Source organism: Acipenser ruthenus, chromosome 16 (assembly GCF_902713425.1).
Source record: "Acipenser ruthenus chromosome 16, fAciRut3.2 maternal haplotype, whole genome shotgun sequence".
In the NCBI taxonomy this organism is placed as follows: domain Eukaryota; kingdom Metazoa; phylum Chordata; class Actinopteri; order Acipenseriformes; family Acipenseridae; genus Acipenser; species Acipenser ruthenus.
Window position 1 is genome coordinate 30,800,333 of NC_081204.1, and position 23,068 is coordinate 30,823,400.

General features: G+C 43.6%; 2 protein-coding genes across 6 annotated transcripts; both read right to left on the reverse strand.

The window, feature by feature from the left end:
- Nucleotides 1-291: 291 nt before the first annotated feature.
- Nucleotides 292-11,488, reverse strand: LOC117430766 (ras-related protein Rab-6A-like). Of its 5 annotated transcripts, XR_004548591.3 has the most exons (9): nt 11,188-11,485; nt 8,919-8,977; nt 8,250-8,303; nt 6,847-6,952; nt 6,078-6,189; nt 5,393-5,486; nt 4,716-4,809; nt 3,724-3,790; nt 3,373-3,443 (listed from the first exon to the last, which is right to left on the reverse strand). XR_004548591.3 is itself a non-coding variant. In XM_034051216.3 (8 exons), the coding sequence occupies exons 1-8, from the start codon at nt 11,261-11,263 to the stop codon at nt 3,379-3,381; spliced, it is 633 nt and encodes a 210-aa protein (XP_033907107.1). In that variant the 5' UTR covers nt 11,264-11,488; the 3' UTR covers nt 292-3,378. The 5 variants fall into 5 exon arrangements, 4 of the variants coding, with proteins under 4 accessions (XP_033907107.1, XP_033907106.1, XP_033907105.1 ...); XM_034051216.3 differs by lacking the exons at nt 4,716-4,809; nt 6,847-6,952 and adding an exon at nt 7,736-7,841 and having other exon boundaries at nt 292-3,443; nt 11,188-11,488; XM_034051215.3 differs by lacking the exons at nt 5,393-5,486; nt 6,847-6,952 and adding an exon at nt 7,736-7,841 and having other exon boundaries at nt 292-3,443; nt 11,188-11,487.
- Nucleotides 11,489-11,930: 442 nt separating this feature from the next.
- LOC131697840 (arrestin-C-like) lies at nt 11,931-22,090 on the reverse strand. The gene is made up of 17 exons (XM_058989403.1): nt 21,998-22,090; nt 18,935-18,978; nt 17,974-18,004; nt 17,615-17,675; nt 17,295-17,339; nt 16,788-16,984; nt 16,417-16,476; nt 16,241-16,308; nt 15,896-16,031; nt 15,582-15,666; nt 15,069-15,141; nt 14,827-14,964; nt 14,364-14,447; nt 14,149-14,172; nt 13,961-14,014; nt 13,439-13,451; nt 11,931-12,712 (listed from the first exon to the last, which is right to left on the reverse strand). The coding sequence occupies exons 2-17, from the start codon at nt 18,943-18,945 to the stop codon at nt 12,611-12,613; spliced, it is 1,182 nt and encodes a 393-aa protein (XP_058845386.1). The 5' UTR covers nt 18,946-18,978; nt 21,998-22,090; the 3' UTR covers nt 11,931-12,610.
- Nucleotides 22,091-23,068: the final 978 nt, after the last annotated feature.

The following is a 23,068-nucleotide window of genomic DNA, read 5'->3' on the forward strand; positions in this document are numbered from 1 at the left end:
TCGGTTGGCTGGCGCTTCTGTAATCTTAACAATTCACTGATGTTTTCACGTGGAGCAGTCTCAAGTGTGCCTCTGTTCAGGACAAACACACTTCCCTGTATACTTCCTAATGAAGAAGAATCTGCACACCTTCACATCAGAAATACAGAATGTCAAATCAATTAGAAAAATCACGCTTGTTTGGTGAAATCTCTTAACTTTATTTCGTGTGATACACTTCGGTGTGTTTTTTTTTTTTACAGCAGATAATAGTACATTATTCACAGAAACTTCGCTAAAGACTAGTAGACAGCATGTTTAAAATGTTTAATGAGACACACCAGATAGTACACAGCTGAACATTCACTCAGTGACAAGTAGTAGTGACCAGTTTAGATAGAGATAGTGTTACTTAATATGTAATAATAATAATAATAATAATAATAATAATAATAATAATAATAATAATAATAACTCAATATTTATCTCTCTATTTTTTTCTTTTTTTTTTTTAAGAAGCAAAGTATGCAGACCAGGGATCTAACGAACAAAGTACAGCGAAGACAGATCATACCGAGTGAGGGGGTGTCTAACTACACACTGATCCACAACAGAGGCGGCGCCTGCTGTATAACACAGAGAACAAACTGAGGAAAAGCAAGGACTGCATTCAAGTACAAGAGCTGAGACACAAGCGACACTGCCTCGGTCAGGAACAGCATTCACACTGCCTGGATCAGGCACAGCGTTCACACATAAACACTGCCTGGGTCAGGCACAGCGTTCCCACATAAACACTGCCTGGGTCAGGCACAGCGTTCACACATAAACACTGCCTGGGTCAGGCAAAGCGTTCACACATAAACACTGCCTGGGTCAGGCACAGCGTTCACACATAAACACTGCCTGGGTCAGGCAAAGCGTTCACACTGCCTGGGTCAGGCAAAGCGTTCACACATAAACACTGCCTGGGTCAGGCACAGCGTTCACACATAAACACTGCCTGGGTCAGGCACAGCGTTCACACATAAACACTGCCTGGGTCAGGCAAAGCGTTCACACTGCCTGGGTCAGGCACAGCGTTCACACATAAACACTGCCTGGGTCAGGCAAAGCGTTCACACTGCCTGGGTCAGGCACAGCGTTCACACATAAACACTGCCTGGGTCAGGCACAGCGTTCCCACATAAACACTGCCTGGGTCAGGCACAGCGTTCACACATAAACACTGCCTGGGTCAGGCAAAGCGTTCCCACATAAACACTGCCTGGGTCAGGCATAGCGTTCACACTGCCTGGGTCAGGCACAGCGTTCCCACATAAACACTGCCTGGGTCAGGCACAGCGTTCACACATAAACACTGCCTGGGTCAGGCACAGCGTTCCCACATAAACACTGCCTGGGTCAGGCACAGCGTTCACACATAAACACTGCCTGGGTCTGGCACACATTCCCCCCTGTGTTGAACTCCGCCTCTCTACCATCATTTTGGTCAAGCAAATAATACAATACAGTCAAGTATTAAAAACCAAATAAATAATATTTGTAACAATACTACTACTTTACTCCTACTACTGCGATTAGCAAAACAGCACCTATTTTAGGCATAAGCACAGCATTTGTGTTCCTGTTCAATCAATTGGTATCGGGAACTACTTTGGGAACTCGAGGCCTCTTTCCTGTTCTCAAGAAAAGCATCTTCTTAAAGCACAAGGCCTCGGAGTGCAAAAGCCTGCCTCCTGCAGGATAAATAAGGGAGTGCACACCCTAGACAACATTATTTTTACTATGTTACACAAGACAGCTGCACTGCACAGTAGGGGGTCATTTTAACCTTCAGATTGGGTTTAACTATGGGTTATTAAACCGTGGTACTCAAGCCTTATTAAAGATGTAAAGCTCGTCAGGATAAACCGTGCTTTATTATTTCAAGGGATTTTTGGGAGATGCTGTCAAGTTTTTGCTTCTTGTCCTCCTAATAAAACCACACAGCGACACTCACAGGTTTGCTGTACAGCTGCCTCTCCATTATGTGAGGTGACAAGGCTTATTTTAAATCAGCAAACCAGGAATCCATGTACAGCTTGATTAGGCTGCCCATCACAAGACAATACAATCCGAATGAATACAGTCCTGATTGCTTAATGCCATTCTAATACAGCAACACGTTCATTCTAGTCTGTAATGTTCATTGTTTTACTAAAAGCCTATTAGATGAACTCTTCATGACGGTAGGAGGCATTCAGACATATAATTACATCAACCTACGAGTTAAGATTGTATTATTAAAGTGGATTAATAGGTAACTAACACATTTAATAACCCATACAATAATATCAATAAGAATATAGATTGCAAACCCCATCTGTGATGATGGCTTTTCTCAGGCGTGCCCAATTAGGGTTAAACTGGCAGCTATTCGAGGGTAATAGAATGTAAATACAATCTGAATCTGGAACACAACTGTTGGCATCTTAATAACTAACGGTAAACTGGTATTGGCATTTCAATACAATGTTTTTAACTCTTTACCCTGTTTTTGAAATGAGTTTACATTTCGTTCGTCTTTACTTTAGATGTGTTTCTCGTGAGCGCGGAGTTTTGTTACGTAACCATTTTGTCTTTTTAAATGCCTCCACTACCTTTTTTTTTGCTCTGATTGGGAGAAGCTGTTTGCCACTGCCGGTGATTCTCTGTTCTAAAAAAACATCATGCATTTAAACTGTGTGACGTGAATAAGTGCAGGCAAAGGCCATGCAAGCATGGTTCTACAGTAGCAGCTCAAAGCCAGATCGGGACATTTAAAGAGGAGTTCAATCTCAATGCTGGAGCTACAGAATGAAGAATGATAGCAAACAGAGAAGAGCCCAGTGCATTCTAATGCTACAGCCAGGGGCACAGCCCTATGACAAAGGTGCTGCTTCACACAATGAACAAAACAACCACACACCCACACAAAAAAAAAGATTTACTTCTAGAACAGCAGCAGTGGCCTTCTCAAACATTCACATTTTTCTTTTTGAAACACACATTTTTTATTATAATTTTTATTATTATAATTCAACAATGACAAGAGTGTAACGGCACCATTTTTGCTTCAAAAAACAAAAAAAAGTGCAATAACTGAAGAGAGGTGGGAGAAGCTATCTCAGTCTGCAATCCTAAATACGCCATGCAGTCGTAATAGATGAGATTTGAACTTTTCAGCATTTAAACTGTGGTTTTAAATTGATTAGTTTTAAAATTTAAATTTTGTTTCGTTTAAATGTAATAGCACATCCACACGGTTACTCCGGATAGTCACTGAGCCGTCTGGAAGTAGGTTCTCTAGCCAATGGCGTCTGACATGGTTGGTGTAAATGGCCAATGGGAGACGAGCTGTTGAAAAAGGGGACGGGATTAGCAGGAGCAGCTGGTCTCAGTGACTGGCTGTTCAGGCGGCTTCTCCAGTTTGATATCGATCACTGAGATGCATAGTTAAGGATCACACACACACACACACACACACACACCTCTGGACACTGTCTCTCCATCAACATGGAAGGAGCTGCATAGGGCCAGAGGGATTGTCACGGCTGGCCAATTTATCCATGGTGTTCACACTTTTTAAAGCCGATGTTACATTCAAAGTGGCTTTGGTAGGAAGCCAGCTGTATTTTAAGGTCACTCCCCACTCCCCACTCCCCACTCCCCACTCCCCACTCCCCACTCCCCACTCCCCACTCCCCACTCCCTGAAGGATACTGTCCTCTTTGCTTTTCTCAGGTGTGCTGTCCATCCCAGGCAGGGCAGCAGCCACACGACGGAACAACTTAGGGGAAAAAAGAAAAAGAAATACAACACGGTGAATGCATCGCTCAAGAAAACCCCTGGGGTTTAATAGATCTTTACAATCCAACACTGGTTTCCTCACTCGGTTGGTACAGTGTGTGTTACTGGACTAACCTGTCAGCTCTGGAAGCCTGCTCTCAACCTGCTTTTGACCAGAAAGGAAAGGAGTTTGGTTGTCTGGTACAGTACTTAGCGGACAGTAGCCCGCATCAATAAACCCACGGCACCTCAACAGACAGTATCTCCCTGCTTGAGAAGAGCCCAAGACTGAATAGCATGGCAGGGCTTAGGGTCAGTGGCACTGGAGCTCAGGAGGGTAGCTCACTCTGCACCTACCCTGCAACATGCTGTCTGACTCGAACCATAAGCACTACATTCACAAGCCCCAGACTATGTACAGCTGTGGCCAAAAGTTTGGCATTACCTCGAATTTTAGGATTGAGACAATTAAATAAAAAAAAGCTATACGAGCATAATTTATATATTTTATTTAACATCATGTAATCAAAGAAACTATAAAATGACTTCGCAAGTCTACCGGAAGCCATAATAGTAGTACAGTATTTCATGTTAGACTTCGAAATGTCACATTTTTCAATGTTTTCCAGTTTTTCGCTATGAATATGGAAAACTACAGAGTGGTATGTAATTCAATATTTTAAGGTAACGTTCTTCAACAGGCTTCATTCGACTTTCGATAATTCTGTATGGTGATGTAAAGCTTTTGGCCATAGCTGTGCACACAGCTAGACAAACAATATTTCACATTATTCACAAAATCCAATCCACATTTCAAACCTTCACACTCACGGCACATGCAATTAGGGTTAGGGAAGGAAGGACAGGAGGATGATGAGGACAGTGAGGAGGGGGCTGGATTGGCTGGAGGAGTTCTCAATCTCTACCTGCTTGACATTGTAGCCAGTCTTTGCGCTGGTCTCAATGAACATGACATTCAGCTCCTTAGCTCTCTGCTCCCCCTCTTCTGTGGTGATTTGTCTGGTCCAGCAAAGGACAGAGTCACATAGAAGAGAGGCAGGCAGGCAGGCAGACAAATAGAGTGAGAGAGAGAGAGAGAGAGAGAGAGAGAGAGAGTTCAGCTCATAAGACTAAAGTCAACTTGCTCACAGAAAAGAAAAAAACAAATTGGGGATGCACAGCGTCTTGTCAAACCAGGGTTGGGGTCAATTTATTTTTTTCCAATTCCAAATCCATTTTCAATTCTTTTAAAACCGATTCCAATTCCAAATCCTTCAAAAGGAATTAATTTGAAAGACTTGGAACTGGAACTGATTAAAAGGGGATGGGAATTAGAATATATTTTAATGGAATTGGAATTGAAAAAAAGGGAATTGACCCCAACCCTGCATCAAATACATCTTTTCTTTTTAACCCAAGACACACAAAGCTGTATTTGTTAGAAATGTGCATTTTGAAAAAAAAAAAACACACACATGAAAAAGCAGTTTTTGATGCATCTCTCCTGAACCAGATTTGAAAGTGCTAAAGAAGGTTTCACCTCAGCAGGGACTCATTAAGCTGCAGCACTCAGCTGTGGGGGACCCTTGTGTTTGCCACCCACCTGCTTGACGTTATAGCCTGCCTTGGCGCTGGTCTCTATGTACATCACATTGAGCTCACGGGACTTCCGCTCAGCCACCTCTATAGAGACCTGTCTACAGCAACAGTGAGGAGGGGGAGGGGGCAAACAGCAGCAAAATCATAAAACAAATAATAATAATAATAATAATAATAATAATAATAATAATAATAATCATAGGAATGACCAAACAAAGAAACACAACAATACAGATTGATAGTGAAGTTAAATAATAATCATAATGATAAATAAATAATAATAACAGGAGAAATAGTATGCAATAAACAGTAATTGAAATAAAAATAAATAAAATGTAAAACAATTCAAAAGCAGGAATGGGTTGGGCAGGATTGTGACGATAGCAGCTCAGGTGTGCAGGCTGGTCAGCGGGGTGTCGGAAAGGCCTGGGTCCCCAGGGTAGGAAGTGTTTCAAGCACGCTTGATCATGTTTTAAAAGCCCCTCTTTCATTGGCTTTAGTAGTTTTTACTACAGTGCAGTTATACTTCTCATTAGAAGTTGTTTTTTTGTTCTACTATTTTGATGATGCCCGCTCAAAGAAGTCAATGGCTTCAGTGTCTCAACAGCAGATATAAGGTACTGATGCACCCAAGTTTAGTTCACTCATGAGCACCCTGCTCAAGAAGGCCCTGAGCACGTGCTCTTTACCTCTTATCAGCCAGGTCTGTTTTGTTCCCGACTAGCATGATAATGACATCACTTCCTCTCTCTGTTCTGACATCATCGATCCACTTGGAGGTTTGTTGAAAGGAGTTTAGATCTGGAAGAGATGTCAATAAATACAAGCCTTATGCTCACATGCCTCCTCCACTGCATCTGTATAATAATACATTTGCAACATATATATACAAACACTTTGAAATAATGCTTTGCAGGCTTTGTAATAATGCTTTGCAGGCTTTGTATTGCCAGTTTAGAATGTATTATTGAACACAACCCCCACAAGTGTCTTTCTGCAGTGTCCTGGCCCTTTTTAAATCTGCCAAACCCTGCAATGAACCCTCCATTAATATAAGGCTGGGTATTAAAAGGGCTCTGTATCTATACAGCACTGAGATCTGCCAGCCTGTACCATCGCCCTTTGTCCAGCCTTTGTGTTGTCTTCAGAGGTTATTGTTGCACAGTCTGCAAGTATTTGTGGCTGCAAAGACAAAAGATTTCCCCAGATAAGATACAGTACAAGGAAAAAGAAAGACCAGAGAAAAAGACGACAGCGCTTGTCAACACCCAGACACTGCCTTTCCCCAGAGCTGCCCTCAAGATCAGCACTCATGTCAACCCTTCTATTATTATCCTGACAAACAGGCTGCAGTCCACTATCGCAGTGCGGAGGCCTTTGAAGAAGTCTGAGGCCACACTCCAGAGCAGGGTGATTGGACCGCTCTGATAGAAGCGGACTGGCAGTGGCAGTACTCACTGGTGATGTCATAGACCACAACCGCGATGGTGGAGTCGCGGATGTAACTGGGAATGAGGCTGCGGAAACGCTCCTGACCCGCCGTGTCCCAGAGCTGGAGTCGAACCTGCGGGGTGCAGGGGGCAGAGAGAGGGACAGGGAGAGAGAGAGAGAGATGAAAAGAGGAAAGGAAGAGGAGGAGGAGGGGAGAGACAGAATGAAAGAGCTGCTGGCTGGATGGGACTTCCAAGGGTGGAGGTTTAGCCATCTAATCAGGGCGCTTCTAGTAACACTTTGAGGAATGACTGCAATTTGTTAAGAACTGCACTGGAATACACTCGGAATCATTATTTCACAAAGCCCTGATTAGCACTAATCCTGGACCACCTTACCTTAGGGTAACGTTAGTGCTGATCGGGGTCTGTAGAAGTAATGAACTTACATTATATTAAACTTTAGTACCATTAAAATAGTCAAATACAGTTTCCAAATGACATTCCTCTTGAGCTGATATCAACTTGCAGCCGTTACTGTGTACTCTAGAATTGAACATTAAGGGAAGGGAAATATGGTTCTTATTGTAGGAGCCTCTCCCATTATTATCAGCCTAATCGGACTCCACTGAGTGAAGGAACGTTTTTACAAGTGCTTAGAAATCCTTCAAGATTACTACAGCATGCTCCTGACCTACAGCATAGTGTATTAGGAGATTTGTTTGTAAGGGTGGTTAAGGTCCAGACATATGGTTGCCAAGCTGCACAATCAAGCTGTTAAAACCAGGTGTGGATCAGTCTGCTGTGCAAGAGAAAGTGCATTTCCAAGCCAGAAGCAGCTCTGGCCCCTGTCTCTCTATCCCTGCACGCCAGCTCGATCGCTCGCTGGCTGGCTGGCTGGCTGGGTCCTTACGTACTTGCGATGTCGTACACCACGACGGCCGCGGCAGAATCGCGGATATAGCTGGGAATGAGACTGCGGAATCGCTCCTGTCCGGCCGTGTCCCAGAGCTGCAGCCGGATCTGTGCGGACCCGGGGGGGGGGTGGGGAAGGGCCAGCCAAAAGTAAACATAATGGAAAAAATGAACGTGAAGGCAAAGCCTACATTAAAAAAATAAAACAAAATAAACTGAGCAAAGGAAGTGTTGCAACGCAAAATAAAATGAATAGGTCAACAAAATAAACTGTGACGTAAATTAATAAACCAATGATAGTGCTTCTGATGCGTTCGAATGTCCGAAAACCTGGTCATGCTGGATGTTACAGTGTGTTATAATGCATGAAAATCAGCAGCACACACACACACACGCATTTTTATTCTGATCTTTCCTGGAACATCTGACTTGCTCTTATTTTCCTAAGCACTGTACGTTTTTTTTAAATTACATTTTTTACCAGCACCACTTTGAGTGCCAAAACCAAGTACTTACCGTACGATCCTCTAAATACATTGTTTTTGACAGGAAATCTATTCCAATGGTTGCCTGAAAAAAAAAAAAAAAAGGAGAGGTAATTTACCAATGTTAGATGACGGAACAAAGACACAGTGTGAACAGTAAATACAATACAAGCACACTCACTGTCACTCACTCAGCAAGACATGCAGACAGACCAGCCCTGCACTGTGAGAGCATTCTCCGCACATCAGCTCTCCTGTCAAGTTAGCCGCATTGCTTCAGATTTCAGGCTTTTAGTAAAATTTATATTGTGAATTCAATGCACAAAACATCCCCCAATGCCTTTTCAACGAGTAGACTAAACCGAGAGAGAGATTTTGGATAACAGATGATTAGATTGACCCATCTGTAGATGAAGAGCGGAGCCATGTCTGCTGTGGGGTTCTAGGACCTATCATGGAGCTTTTACAGTTTTGAAGATTTATTCCCCTCTGAGGAGACAGATTTCATGTAATACAATAAAGATAGCTTCATTTACATTCACCTGAAAAATAACAAAAAAAAATAAAGGGTAATCTTATCAGCTCTTGTCTGTAGTATGTGAGTTTTATTGTTCATCTGCCCGGACTGCATGAAGAAGCAGCATTTAAAATGGTCATTAATTGATATGCATTAGCTAGTTTGACTGTGCTAGTGTCTTACCTGGTAGGTATTGTCAAAGCTGTCGTACATGAATCTGGTGATGAGGGAGGTCTTCCCCACTGCAACGAGACACAAACAGACAGTCAGCAAAAGCCTCACCACTGATTAATGGGGCTTGTGGGGCCCAGTGGTTACAGCACAGTTCCAGCAAAGAGACCACTATACAAATCAAGCAAATAATGCATGAACTGAGATACAGGTCTACTCAGACTTACGTGAAGAATCTATATAATCCATAAATATGAAGGAACAATTTAAAAAGAGGTGCATTACAGGATGCCAAAACTTCACATGACTGAATGGTCTCACATAACATGTTCATTCTAATGTTGGCTGTTGCATACTTGTATGTGTGTACTAGTTCACGGGTACCCCACTATGCAGGGAAGTGGAAGTTACAAACTTGGGGTAGTGCTTTTATTTAAGCAGAGATGTAGGGGTGTATAACAGAGCTGTAGGTGTACTGTAACTTGTTAAACAGTGGTATAAAAAGACTGGAGAGCTCTTTGTACACTGAGACCAGCAATGAGGACCTTTCAATGTAGCTTGGGGGTCTGTACACTTTGAACACAAGCAACACTGGCATTTTGACTTGAAACCCAGGACCACATTTATACAATTATTTTTGGGAAGAATGCCGGTGTTTATTTGGGGTGCCCTTTTAATCTAAGGATCCCCAACAAGAACTGGGTTCAATCTGGTGTTAGGCTTTGATAATTGCTTGTTTTTCAGCTATACAGAAATATATATATTTTAACCAGGGTAAAAAAAAGGCAAGAGTATTTTTTTTGCGTCAATTAAGGTTTACATAACTGCTTTCTACTAAAATAACCGAAACCTGCACATTACACTACATTATGTTACTAGTATTTGTTTTTTTAAGGATCTTATTTTTTTTCTTGCTAGTAAATGATGTTGGAAAAACGTGATTTTAATTTTTTTTTTTTTACAAATCTAAATAATCCAGTAAAGATGATCTTATATCACTCTGCTTTCGTCTCCAGGGTTCGGCCCTGGAGTTTCTTCTCTTTTCCTCTCAATTATTTAACACCTGAAACACATTGCGCTGCTTCTTGTATTTGTTATATTGTTAACCCACAGAAAATCCTTTTGAAGACACATAACAATAATAATAAAATATTGATATATGTATAATATATCCCTGTGGTGCTGACTCCAGAAGCTGACAGCCAAGGGCGTTGGATCCCTGCTGCTGTCCACTATGCGTCTTTATGGGTGTGTGGGGGGGGGGGGTCGTTGTCTTCTGCTTATGAACGGGAGGGGGACCTGACTGGGCCCTTAGTTTAGCGGACAGCCGCCCCAAAACCTGGAGAAATCACAGGCGCATTACACCTAGATTCCTATGAAACAATGTACAAATATTATTCGAAACAAAAACCTGATGTGGCACTCCTATATACAGCAGGAGGCCCGCTTCTGATCAATGAAATGATACCATCGTCCCGGTGTACAGTGTCGTTAATGTGACAGCATCCGAATAAAACGGGACCCCACAAAAACAACACAGAGATAATATAACTAACGCTGATAGTTAACAATATTACTTAAGCGATGGGTATGATCAAAGTGCAACGCAGATTCATCTTCTATAAAATCATATTACTATATGTATTACAGACCATTGTATTAATACTGAGCATTATCCTTACTGCAAACCTGTTCGGGAATGTTTTTTAATTTTATATACAGAAACAGTTTTTTGAGACCGCAGATGCTCGTTTTATTATTTAGGTCAAAAATAAAATAAAACAAAAACGCCTGAGCATTTTCTGAATTTGTAATTTCGAATAACCCCCTTTCTATTTTGTGTTTTGTTATGATCCCCGGTCACACCCAAAATGGGCTGCATCACCGCTAAGACATTTGGGTTATGGAGATCACATTGCTAGAATTTGAATTATTGATCTTTAAAGCAATGAATTATCATCCTCCTCACGAGATATAATATACCCCGATTTGCCAAACCCGAATCCCCGAGTCTATATCTCGGTCATGCAACACCTCTGACGGCCCGAATCAGCTGGGAATCACAACCCCCACCCTCTCTCCTCACAACACAAACAAAAATAAGACATATTTTATTTTTTATATACTGGGCCCGAAACCCCGACTCTCTCCCCGATATCACTCTCCTCTCCACAGGCCCCAGACTCTCTCTGTCTCTCCCTCTTCATCAAGGTCCCCGAATCGGTCACTGATGCACGCTTCTGCAGGCTCTGCCCTCTAACTCTCGATCCCCGGTACTCACCGCTCTGCTCGCCCAGGAAAACGAGCTTGAATTTCCGCAGCGGGTTACCGAACTCTCCGCCTGCGGTGGTGGACATCTTCCCTTGTCTCTGAACAGCCGTCTGTGTGAACGAGTCAGCGCCGCACAGCGGGGAGGGGTGGGCGATACTAGAAGCAGACCGAACCAAAACAGAGACGGGGCAGAACCAGGGCCGAAACCCAAGCCGAGCCGAACCGGGAAAGGGGAGCAAAACCAAAGGATGTTAAATACGGATGACAGCTCTGGACGCATGCGCGTCACTTCCACTAACAAGACGTATCGGCAGTGTGGCGAGGCGGTGACGTCATCGTGAGCCTCGGCGGGGAGGGAGTGGGGAGCGGCCGGGTGATGATGTCATCAGAGACGTGTTAGAATAAGTAACATTAAAAAGTGTAAAGGCTTGAACAAGATATTTATATATAAATGCAAGCTCAACAGATCGGCGTTACCTAGCGGTTGTGAGTGCAGAAACTGCGCAGAGATATTAATTTTAGGTAATGGCGGTGTATTATACTGTAGTATCACCCATCATTTAAACGGGCTCGTTTAACCTGTACAGTAGTCCCCGCCCCACCCCCACTGCAACTAACACTTTTAAAAGTTTTTGGTCAGAGAACTAAACTTTACAATATGTGCTCATTTTTATATGTTACTGTCATTTGTATATGTTACTGCAATATACTGGAGAAGCAATGTTTTTTTTCAAAAATCACACCGAGTTCGTATTGAGTTTTAACAGCTTTATTCGTCTCCACAGTTCTGCACATTCACACACGAACCAAATAAATCATTCTAATTACAGCACCACCATTACTGGACCCTCGTTCAAAATGCAGGGGAGCATTCACTGTGTACTGAAGCAACTAGACTTCCCAGTATAGAAATACTAAAAAATGTGCTGCCCACTGTATTCTGCTAGATAGACTGACGTCACAGTTGTTGTGTTGTTACTATGGAAGCTCCTCTTCTATTACTGAACATGACACAAAACCAGAAATGGCTACAATCTGAAAGCAAACTACGTGGGTTGGATACTGAAGGGTGAACGGACAACCCTTTGCACGTCCCTTTGTTCCATTGTCCACAGATTCCTTTTGACCACACTGCTCTGGGCTTCTTTAGGGCTTGGTGCTAGGGGTGGACAGTGAATTAATTGACACTAGGGGTCAATGCAAGCTATGTCAAAATCTCATTGGAATAAACCATACTGCCAATAAACAAGTAAGGTGATCTGCACCTGGAATTTAACTTTATTATTTTACAATTTAGGAACTGAGCATTGTTTGCATGTTCGGAACACTTTTTAACTTGGGCCAAAAAGCTGCTGTGGTCTGTCCAGGAGTGTCCATCTGTCTGTCTTTTTGTATGTCCACCCGTCTGGCCTGGTTCTGACAGGGCTTGCTGCTTAGGCCTCCTCTTCTTTCTCCTCTTTCTCCTCGGTCTCCTCTTCATCATCCTTCTCTCCTTGCAGATTTTGACGGGCAAACTCCTCGATCACAATGTCTTCCTGGCTGCATGTCACAAAGCACACAGAAACACACCTCTAGCACACCACTTCCTCCCTGAATGCAATGTGAACCGAGCAGAAGAGAACAGCGCCTCTGTTCTTTGTCTATGGCTGGCTATGTGGCCTTGCACCAGCAGAGGGCGATGAAGAGGACACCCGTCCTGGCCTGACTATAGGTGCAGGAGGTAGCACATAGTTCTCTATTGTATGTGTTCTATATTATGTGAGACGTGTCTGGGATCTCTGTAAGCAGAATTCTATACAAAACGAAGTAATGTGGGCCAGAATCAGACGCTTACAAAAAAACTGCTACAAAAAAGCCCTTTGGATTGTGTTGTGCCCTGTTCTCTTTTAGTGGGCCTGCACCTTTGAATGCAGTCTCAGTAAGTAAGGTCATGGAGAGATGGTGTGTTTTGCACAGCAGTGCAGAATTGCAAAGCTGGATCCTAAGCTTCAGCCAATCAGCTGCAACTTCTGTGGAGATCTGTTCGGAATGCGCTGTGCAAGAAGGCGGCTTAACTTGACTAATTAACCCAAGGTGCTGTTAGTGTCAGTGAAGACCAGATTAGTCTCAATGAGAGGGTGCTGCCCCTAGTGGACAAGGTTAGAATAACATCCAGCACAAAAAAAAACCCAGTTTAGTGAAGGGTCCTTGTACAGTAAAATACAGGATATTTTACTGTCAACAAAGTGAATGATGATTAGATAGTATCTATTCCTCTGTACTGTAGCCCCAGCCCTCCCTCATAATCAACTCTTTCCACTGTATCACAGTCCCCAACCCCTTCCTCAATGTACACCCCTCTGTATTCACCTCATCGGAGCAGAGCCCCTAACACTCCCTCCAGCTGTAGCCCTTTGTATAAAAACGTGTTGCTTACCTGACGCTTTCTACTCAGAGGAACAGGTCAAAGAAAGAGAAAGAGAATGAAGATTAGTGACCAAATCTATTATCAGCAGGATGTGGTGCTGCAGAAGACAGCAAATGAGACGGAGGTCATGCTGGGGTAAGGCATGATTATTAAAACATTGCTTACAGCCACGAGCTTGGAAACATGCAGTATTGGTACAAAAAAAACACCAGTTCATATTTACAGCACTAGAACCAATATACAGAATAATATGTTAGCCACATTACATGTCATAAATAAGATGTGAGAGCATTCTCTCAGTTGCTTGTGAGATTATTGAGCACATGTACAAGTTATTTAAGCGGACTGCCTAATTCAAAGCAGAACCCTGCTGTACTCACCGCTGGGCTTGGGGTGCATCAGAGTAAAGGGAATCTCCACTGCAACATCACTGAAAACAAGCAGGGGTCAGTGCCAGGCAGGGAAACATGAACTGCACTGGAGAGTGACAGACAGACTGCACACAATCTCCAGTCCGTTATCTCCAGTATATCAGTAAGAAACAAAGTAAGAGTCTGTATTCACCTGGCAGTGAGGTCTCCCAAGATGCTGCAAAAAAAACAAGATCAAAATAAGTCACACAAATAAAGCTCAGTAAAACAAAACAAAAACAACAGTAATAAAGTAGATGTTGGCTTCTTTCTGTCTTTCTTTCTTTCTTTCTTTCTTTCGTTCGTTCGTTCTGTCTTTCTTTCTTTCGTTCGTTTGTTCTTTCGTTTGTTCTTTATTAAAATACCCACCCTCCTCGGGACACCATCAGGTTGAGCTTCAGCTTGTAGGACACTAGGATTCCCAATACTTCCTTATCTATTCCGGGCTGCAGTCTGGGAGAGAGAGTGTGAGAGAGAGTGGAAAGGGATTGGAAAGGGATGAGAGAGAATGAGAGGCAGAAAGAGGGTGAGAGAGAAAGGGGTTGAAAGAGGGAGATGGCGGCGAGAGAGAGTGAAACAGTGGGGAGAGTATTAACTTAGGCAGACAGACAGAAGGACAGACAGACAAACACATAGACGGACAGACACACACAGGTGCAGACAGAAAGACAGGCAAACAGATAAAGAGGCAAAGGACACCAGCTGTAGAGACACTTACAGACACACACACACACACACACGCACACACACAGACACACACACACACACACACACACACACACGGTAGCGGTGACACACAGACAGAGACAGTCAGACATCGCCTGGTCCTCACATGGTGGTTGATGCCAGGTTGGTGTCCTGGTGCTTCAGCTTGCCATCCAGCGCCAGGCCGCGCTTCTCCCGGTTGCCGGAGAGTTGGGGCAGGACGCTGTACACCTTGGTGAAGGTGGAGTTAGCGTTCACATTGTCACTGCAAAACACAACCAGCAGGGGGAGACAATGAGCACTCAATATGATCTATAATGTGTACTTTAGTGGCAGATCTTTAACCACAGTACCCCTTCTCGGACTTACGCAAATTCCTCTGACAGCACGGTCTTGGAGTATTTATCCAGGGAGTACAGCACGACATCTGTCACCTGGTCAACTGAGAACAAACAGCAAGACAGGACTCAGTGCACACAGCAGCACAGAGCACATACACTCAGCAGTAGCTATGCACAACGCACATTCAACCCAGATGCTTCCAGCAGCATCTACACACAAACCAAGCTCTAACCTGAAATCCTGAAATCTCCCCCTGACCCAAACCTCAATGCCACCGTCAGACTGCAAAGCTGCTCTTTATGACCTCAGCGGCATGATATTATTCCCAGTTACAAGAGCTGCTGCTATCAGTCCTGGCTTACCATTGTTAACATGCTTGGTGTATGGAACCACAGCAAAACCGAGCTGAGCTCAAATACATTTCCACAGTCAGACCACGACGTTCCAGAACAGGCTCTTACAGTCATTGCTCTACCAACGAGTCGCCATGTTACTCTGGCCCCTCTCCTGCCCTCCCTTTCCCCTCCCTTTCTCACTCACTCGACAGTTTGACTTTCTTGACAATCTTGTTGGTGTTGTTGGTGATTTTCACATTCACGTGGATGGTCTCGCCATGGTAGTAGATCTGAGGACAAGCACAAGCACAGTGTTAGCCAGGTCTGCAGGCTCTCTGCTTCTACTCACAGTATTAAAATACCGCTGCGTTTGGAACCTTTACAAGGTGTGTGTGTGTGTGTGTGTGTGTGTGTGTGTGTGTGTGTGTATTCAATTGCATAAACTGTGAGGATGTTTATTAGAAGGATACCAAGCTGAAACGGAGAACAGTTACATACAGTAGCATACCCAGCCCTTACCTCCTTGTCCAAAGAAGCCTCCAGATGGAGGGGCTTGTCCGACATCATGAACTGCTTCACAGTCTCTGCCTTTGGCGCCTCCCCTGTGTTGGAAGGAGCAAACTGCACCTTCCGAATGATGAGCCGCACTGAATTCCTGGGGGAGAGCAGGGAACAGACACCTCGGCAATAAAAGAAACCTCTTGTAAAATGTATACGAATACAAATAACGCACAGATTCGGGGGGAGGGGTGTCCGTTTGCACACTAGGGTGAACCGGTAAACTTCACACAGTGAATTGGAACACGTTCGACCTGGCAGTGAGGTTCCACCAATATCTAGTAAGCCGTTGCAATGTCGACGCACCTTTTGTGAATTTTTTCCTCCAGGTTGTCCGCGCAGAACGCCTTGACCTCAAAGTCGACCCCGCAGGACTGCAGAGACACAGACAGGGGGCAGAGTTACGAGACGTGACCCAGCCAAGACACTGCTAGGCAGGGAGTGGCAGCTGTATATCAGGAGAGGTTCAGCAACTGTCTTACCTTGCCAACATCGTCAGGACCGGGCTGCAGGGTGACTGAGCAGGGCAGGTTAGTTGGTATCTGAAACACAGAGAGAGAGAGCGAGAGAGAGAGAGAGAGAGAGAGAGAGAGAGAGAGAGAGAGAGAGAGAGAGAGAGAGAGAGAGAGAGAATGGGGGGGCGCTATGATTACTGGAAATGAAAATCAGCTCAGAAATTCAGATCCAATATTGATTGATGGGGACGGAGAATAGAATCAGAGTGAGAGAGCAGTTGTGATCATGAAGTTAAAGGGGTAGGCGTGGAGGGAACGGGACAGAGGGAGAGAGGGGTGTCTGCTGTGAAGCTGAAAGCCGAGGCGAGGGAGAGGGAGAGAGGTAAGAGTGTTTTTACCGTGATGTTGAAGGGGTAGGCGTACTCGCCCAGTTTCTTGACCAGCTGCTGCTGCAAGTGGGTTTGGGGTTTCTTCTCCTCTCCGGTGGGCGGGTACACCTGCACGGTGTGCAGGTAGATGTCCTTCCTGAACGACAGCCCATACACTTCCAGGTCATCTCTCCCGTAGCGGAATGCACAGGTCAGCGACACGTACGCTGCGGAGAGAAAGCAGAGCTAAATCCAGCTCATACCACTACACTGTAATGATGACATCACTGCACTGTAACATTGGAATCATTGCACTTAAATCACTGCACTACCACACTGATATCACTACACTGTAACGATGACATCACTGCACTGTAACACTGACATCACTGCACTGCAAAACTCACATCCCTGCACTGTAACACTGAAATATCACTGCAACCACTACCCTGCAACACTGTCATCACGGCACTGCACTTCCACAACTGCACTGCATCGAGCGTCCAAAGCAAAGGCTGATTGGATTCTGTACTGTACCTTTCCTGTCCTTGAGGTACTCTGGGTCCACCAGCACCATCCCATCTGTGAGGAAACAGGAAGAGGTAAGACACATGTGACCAGGACAGGGAGAAAAAGAACGATCCACCCCACGTAGGAATCTGCTTTTATTAATAACTCATTTTATTGTGACTGGTTTATCATCTGAAATCCCCCGGATTCATTTTAGAATCAAAATGGATTATATGTTGCAATAAGCATTCATTTGATATTTATTTTTTTCCCCTTAAGCTAGCTGGTTAATCCTTTTGTATAATTTTTTTTTTTTTACATCTACACCTACAGGGTATTGCACTTACCAACTTCCTCGACCGAATCCACATTGTCTACAAAATCTCTCTTTCCCAAGTACAGAGAGAGCTGAGAGAGAGAGAGGGGAGCGAGAGAGAGGGGGGCAGTGACATCTCAGAATCAGATTTCACCTCAAAATAAAGGTTTGACCTGGCAAGCTCTCCATTGTTGATGTGATATGAACGTGAATACAGTGCAGTGTGGATGTCTTTCAGGGTGTCTATGTATAGTATGATATCATCTTTTAATATATTTTTACACAATTTGGGATTTTAATAAAAATGCACGAGTGCATTTAAAAAACAATGCTGCTGTTCTGGAGCAACACTGCCAGTCAAAGGGTTAAAAAGTGAAGAGTTTTTCTTACCTTGCTGTTGGGGCTGGTTTTCTTATAGACCCTGAAATTGAAACACAGGCATAATTATTGAGTGAGTTCGGACATTTCTGATGATTTTGTTAAACGGTTGAGAATCGGATCTCCCCTGTTAGTTATCTCTCTTCTACCGTTCCTCATATGAAAAATGAAAGCTCTGTGCAGGATCCGAGTGGTTAATTTGTGTTTTAAGCAAATTGAAATAATGTCAATCAGCATTGACAGACAGTAGAAGTGAAGGAGGAGTCAGAAGGGGGGAGGTCTAGGAGCCCTGAACTCATCCACCAGGATAAGAATCAGCGACAATTTAAGCAGTGGCAAGCTATTTTAAACAGAGGGATTTAGCTAGCCTCTTACGCTGATCCCCCTAGGCAACGAAAATAATTGAAATCCGAGATGAGCAACACATCAGATGGGATTACTGAACGAGCAGAATGGCCGTATGGACTGCCTATCACCCCACCGTCACCCTAGCTGTGGAGGACGCCAGTTCAATCAAGGCATCACATTGCTCTTGATTTATTTCATTTTACATTCCACCACGCAGTTCTGAAAATGAGCAGATTGCTTGTGTTTTGGCTGCCTGTCCATTCAGTGACTGCAACACAGCAGCGCTTGTGTCAGGGAGGCATGCAATCCAAGCCTCCTGAATCCCCATTCATAAAGCAATAAGGTAATAAAATATAGCTGCTGATTGGCTAGAGGGTACTGCTCTGCAGATGACGTCTATCAGGGACTGTGCAGAGTTTGTGTTCAATTTCAAAAGTCCCTTTTTAAGTGGAATGAAAAATATACTAAATATACTTAACCAGACAGGGTACAGAAACAGTACATTTAAAATACAAGATGTTTTGGTGTATGGGCTGTCGTGGGTCTTGTGTAGCAAAATCCGGCGACTACTTCACTTCATCATGCAGTACCACCAGCCGTAACAAAACGCCTTGAAGATACTCACTTTGCAGACATGGCTGCTTGTAATGGTTGTGGCCTGGGTGTGTTCTGTGGAACAAGAAAAGATAGTATTGTTAGCTAACCCACATGGCAGTGATAAGAGATTTTCCATTAGAATCCCCAAATCTGCAGAATCCTCCTCATTTTCAGGGATACGTTTCCCAGACTCTTTCACAGTATTGCTACGGCATTCTGGGAGCTCACGGATCCAGGACTTGCATACTGCATTTCCCACTGAAGTTAAACTCCCTGTAAGAAAACGTCTCTCAATGTGCACTATGCTGTTCCAATGGCAGTACAAAGAACACATTGGGCTTTCCTATTGGTCCTATATGTCACTTCCTAATGTCTTGCCCCACTCTTCGCTGAGGACGCCCATTTGAACAATTGGACTGTTCTTCGAAATGGAATAACCCTCATATTCAGAGACACCTCTTGAGTGTGCACGCTCACTTCACTGTGCTTTCTCAATGTTAGCACTAACGCTCATGTGTTTCCCAATATGTCTGCAAGCCTTGTAATTAGAGCCCAATATTGCCTGATAAAAGAAGAAGTCTCCTCAGGAAGTTACACAATTTGGTTCTTGTTATTCCTGCCCTTGGCAGACTCCTGTTTGAATCTGATTATACAATAAGATTAACTGGGTCTCTCGGATTAGTTTATAAAGGAAAGTACCTGTAAATACTTTGAGTCTGGAGTAGAGCTGCAAAAACGAATGATTGAATTATTCAAATGAAGCTCTGTGCAGAGATCAGGTGCTGACAATCAGGGGAGGGTCATTACTGTTGAATGGGTTGCAATCTCAGCGTGGTTATGCAGCGATTGTTATTTTTGCTTGGACCTTTTTCTTGCCCTGGGTCTAGACTGGAAAGATAAACCCGTGGTTTGAGTCTGGAGCTGAACCCCACACAGGAATACCGATCCCAGGAGAAACAAGGCTCCAGTAGAGCTCCCCAGCCACCCTGCACACAGCAATCCCATCACTTCCCTTTACACCACACTGCTGGAATGGCCAATAACTGACAGCGCTACTATATTTATGTATTCATCTAAATCGAGAGGAGCTAATCTGAGTAGATGAGATTAGCGTTTGGACAGAGTTTTGCCTAATCTCAGCAGCACGCTCTGCCCTGGGATTAGCCTTCGCTCATCTCTGCACTTCTCATCCCCACTCAGAGGCTCAAGTGACCCTCGCAAAAAAAAAAATAAAAAACCCTTTAAGATTTCTATAGGCAAGTGTCCTCCCAATCAGATATCATCACATATCTCTTCAATTGAAACCCGTATGGGTTTGCAGAGGCCATAGTAAGCATAGAAACGGCATTTCAATAGACTGAAAGTACAGTAGATCATCTGCAGAGCATCCTGACAGCTCCTCTATGTAAAGACAGAACTGGCGCCATCTCATACTACCTCTTAATCTTGCTAGATTTACGCATGTACTCTACATATCAGTACACTAGTTGCAGAACACACACGCACACACAAGCACGCACGCACTCGCACGCACGCACGCACGCACGCACACACACACACACGCACGCACGCACGCACACACACACACACGCACGCACGCACATACACACACATGCATGCCTGTTTTAGGTGAAATTGCAGACTGAGACCTGAGGGAACTCCAGTTCTTCATTTAAATATATGGGATGTCCATTCAAAAATAGTAATGCTACCTCAGTCCTTGTTCCCCTCTACCAGAACCCTAGAAGCACCCCCATCATTCGAATCTCACTAATGTTTCACATGTAATCCAATTGCAACCCCTGTAAGGGTTTATTCTCAGATCAATGAATCCCTCATTTTGATTAGCCTCCCCATCAACAAATACAAATCACTTTCCACTGTGAATTAGGGGGCTGAAAACTAACATTAAAATGTGTTTCTTTGACGCAGTACCACTAAACCTCGCTGAGCTGAGCCGATTAGTATGGTCCCCTTCACAAGATGAAGAACACAACAGAATGACTCAGTGCTTCTAATTCCAAGATGCCACACAAGCTTGGAGATATATATATATATATATATATATATATATATATATATATATATATATATATATATATATATATATATATATATACTGTATATTTAGCATACTGTCTGAAAATGTTGCACTTGCTTCCAAATAAAGTTCATTATGTACTAGAAATAAACACTTTGGATGGCTAACCCAGTGTACCGCAAACATTTGCAGCTTTATAATCAAATCTGATTGTTTGGTGTTTCTTTCATATTCACAGTATATGTAATATCCTAACATTATGCACACTGAATAATCTCACAATGAATAATCATAGCTAGTGACCCTTAGATGTTTACATGTCTGAATAATCCTTTGTCTGAAATGGATTGCACGACATTGTATTTGTATTCAGAATTATGACACAATGACTATCCATTCCATAGTTATTCCTACGCTATCCCATTGTCTGCATTCATTAATAGCTGGTCTTTTGCTAGAACTGAAGCTCATTGCTGTGCAATCTAAATTTGGCTCCTACACAACACTTGCAATCACTGTTGAAATATTTAAAAGAACAGGCTGGGAAACACTGCCTTATTGGAAAGGCAATGATTCTCATTGGAAAATATTATTATTATTATTATTATTATTATTATTATTATTATTATTATTATTATTATTATTATTATTATTAATGGAACCTACAATAATAGAATAATAATGAGTGTGATATCATTTCAAAGAGAATTGCTGACTATCTCTCTCCATCCCTTCACACCTCCCATAAATACAGACAGACAGACAGACACAGACAGAGACAGACAGACACAGACAGACAGACGACACAGTTAGACAGACAGACAGGCACAGACAGACACAGACAGACAGACAGACAGACACAGTTAGACAGACAGACAGACAGACACAGACAGACAGACAGACAGGCAGACAGGCACAGACAGACAGGCAGACAGACAGACAGAGACAGACAGTCAGGCAGACAGGCACAGACAGACAACACAGTTAAACAGACAGACAGACACAGTTAGACAGACAGAAAGACAGACAGACAGACCCTGGCAATGTTACCTGGAAGCACGAGTTTCGTCCTCCTGTTTTCTATGTAATCCTTCAGCGATGTGAGGCTGGCTTGATGCTTCCCCTCCCTCGCTCTGCCTTTATACCCCAACCTCTGCCCCTCCCCTGGATTTAACCCTCTGCTACAGCCCTGCTTTTATTTCCAATCCTATTACTCGATTAGCTGTCTGCTTTTTAACCACATGTTCAAAAATAGCAGGGATTAGAGTGAATGGTGTGTCTGTGAGCGAGCGTGTGCGTGTGACAGTTTGTTTGTGTGTGGAGGGGGAGGGCGGGTGGGACTCTGTATTTGTGTGTGGAGGGGGAGGGGGTGGGGGGGTGGTACACTGTAATATTGTGTGGGGGGTGGGTGGGACACTATATTTGCTTCAGAGAAAACTTCTTCTCTGCTGATGGTGATGATTTGTGTGGGGCTTGGGAATAATTGGGAATATTGAATATATTGAACTATATTAAAGTACAGGAGATTTAGGGTATATTCACACATGCGGTGTCTAGCTGATTAAGAGTGCTGAATGCTTAGTATTGGCACAGAGCAAGTCAAATAAATAAATGCCCATATAAATGAAGGAGAATCTGGATTTACTTATATTCACAAACTGGGTTCCCCTCAGCTGTTTTTCAGAATTGTAAATATGTCTATAACCTGGGTCCACTAATCTGCGCTTTCCAAGCGGTGTCTGCTAGGAATAGGGATTGGAACAGGCTGGGTCTGCTGAACTGCAGACTAATCATTGTTAGCATGTTCCTCTCCCAGGTGGTCAGAGGAGAAGTACAGTAAAGTGTATTGAAAGCAGCTGCCAGCCGGCTCCAGATTAGCAGGGCGTCATTTCTACAAGGTGAACAGGGTCACATCTTCTACATAATTTGGATTATAGGTACTGTTGTGAGACTAGGACCATCTGGGGTGGATTTCAGACAATCCACGTGTCTTCTCCTCTCCTGCGCTTAATTTTCATTAAAGTGCAAAATGAAAACGATGCTTTTCACCTCTATACTTCCGTCCATAAGTAAGTCATTTTCCCACACTGTCACTCACAAGGAGCTGAGGAACCATTGCTC

Excerpts from the sequence above, each read along its gene's own strand:
- LOC117430766 (XM_034051216.3), bottom strand. The coding sequence starts at position 11,263 with ATGTCCACCACCGCAGGCGGAGAGTTCGGTAACCCGCTGCGGAAATTC. Across the intron at positions 5,487-6,077 it reads ACAGACCTGGCTGATAAGAG|ACAGGTCTCTATAGAGGTGG; the intron begins GTAAAGAGCACG and ends CTGTTGCTGTAG. Across the intron at positions 3,444-3,723 it reads TGAGAAAAGCAAAGAGGACA|TGATCGATATCAAACTGGAG; the intron begins GTATCCTTCAGG and ends TATGCATCTCAG.
- LOC131697840 (XM_058989403.1), bottom strand. Across the intron at positions 16,477-16,787 it reads CCTACCCCTTCAACATCACG|ATACCAACTAACCTGCCCTG; the intron begins GTAAAAACACTC and ends TCTGTGTTTCAG. Across the intron at positions 15,667-15,895 it reads AGGCTTCTTTGGACAAGGAG|ATCTACTACCATGGCGAGAC; the intron begins GTAAGGGCTGGG and ends GCTTGTCCTCAG.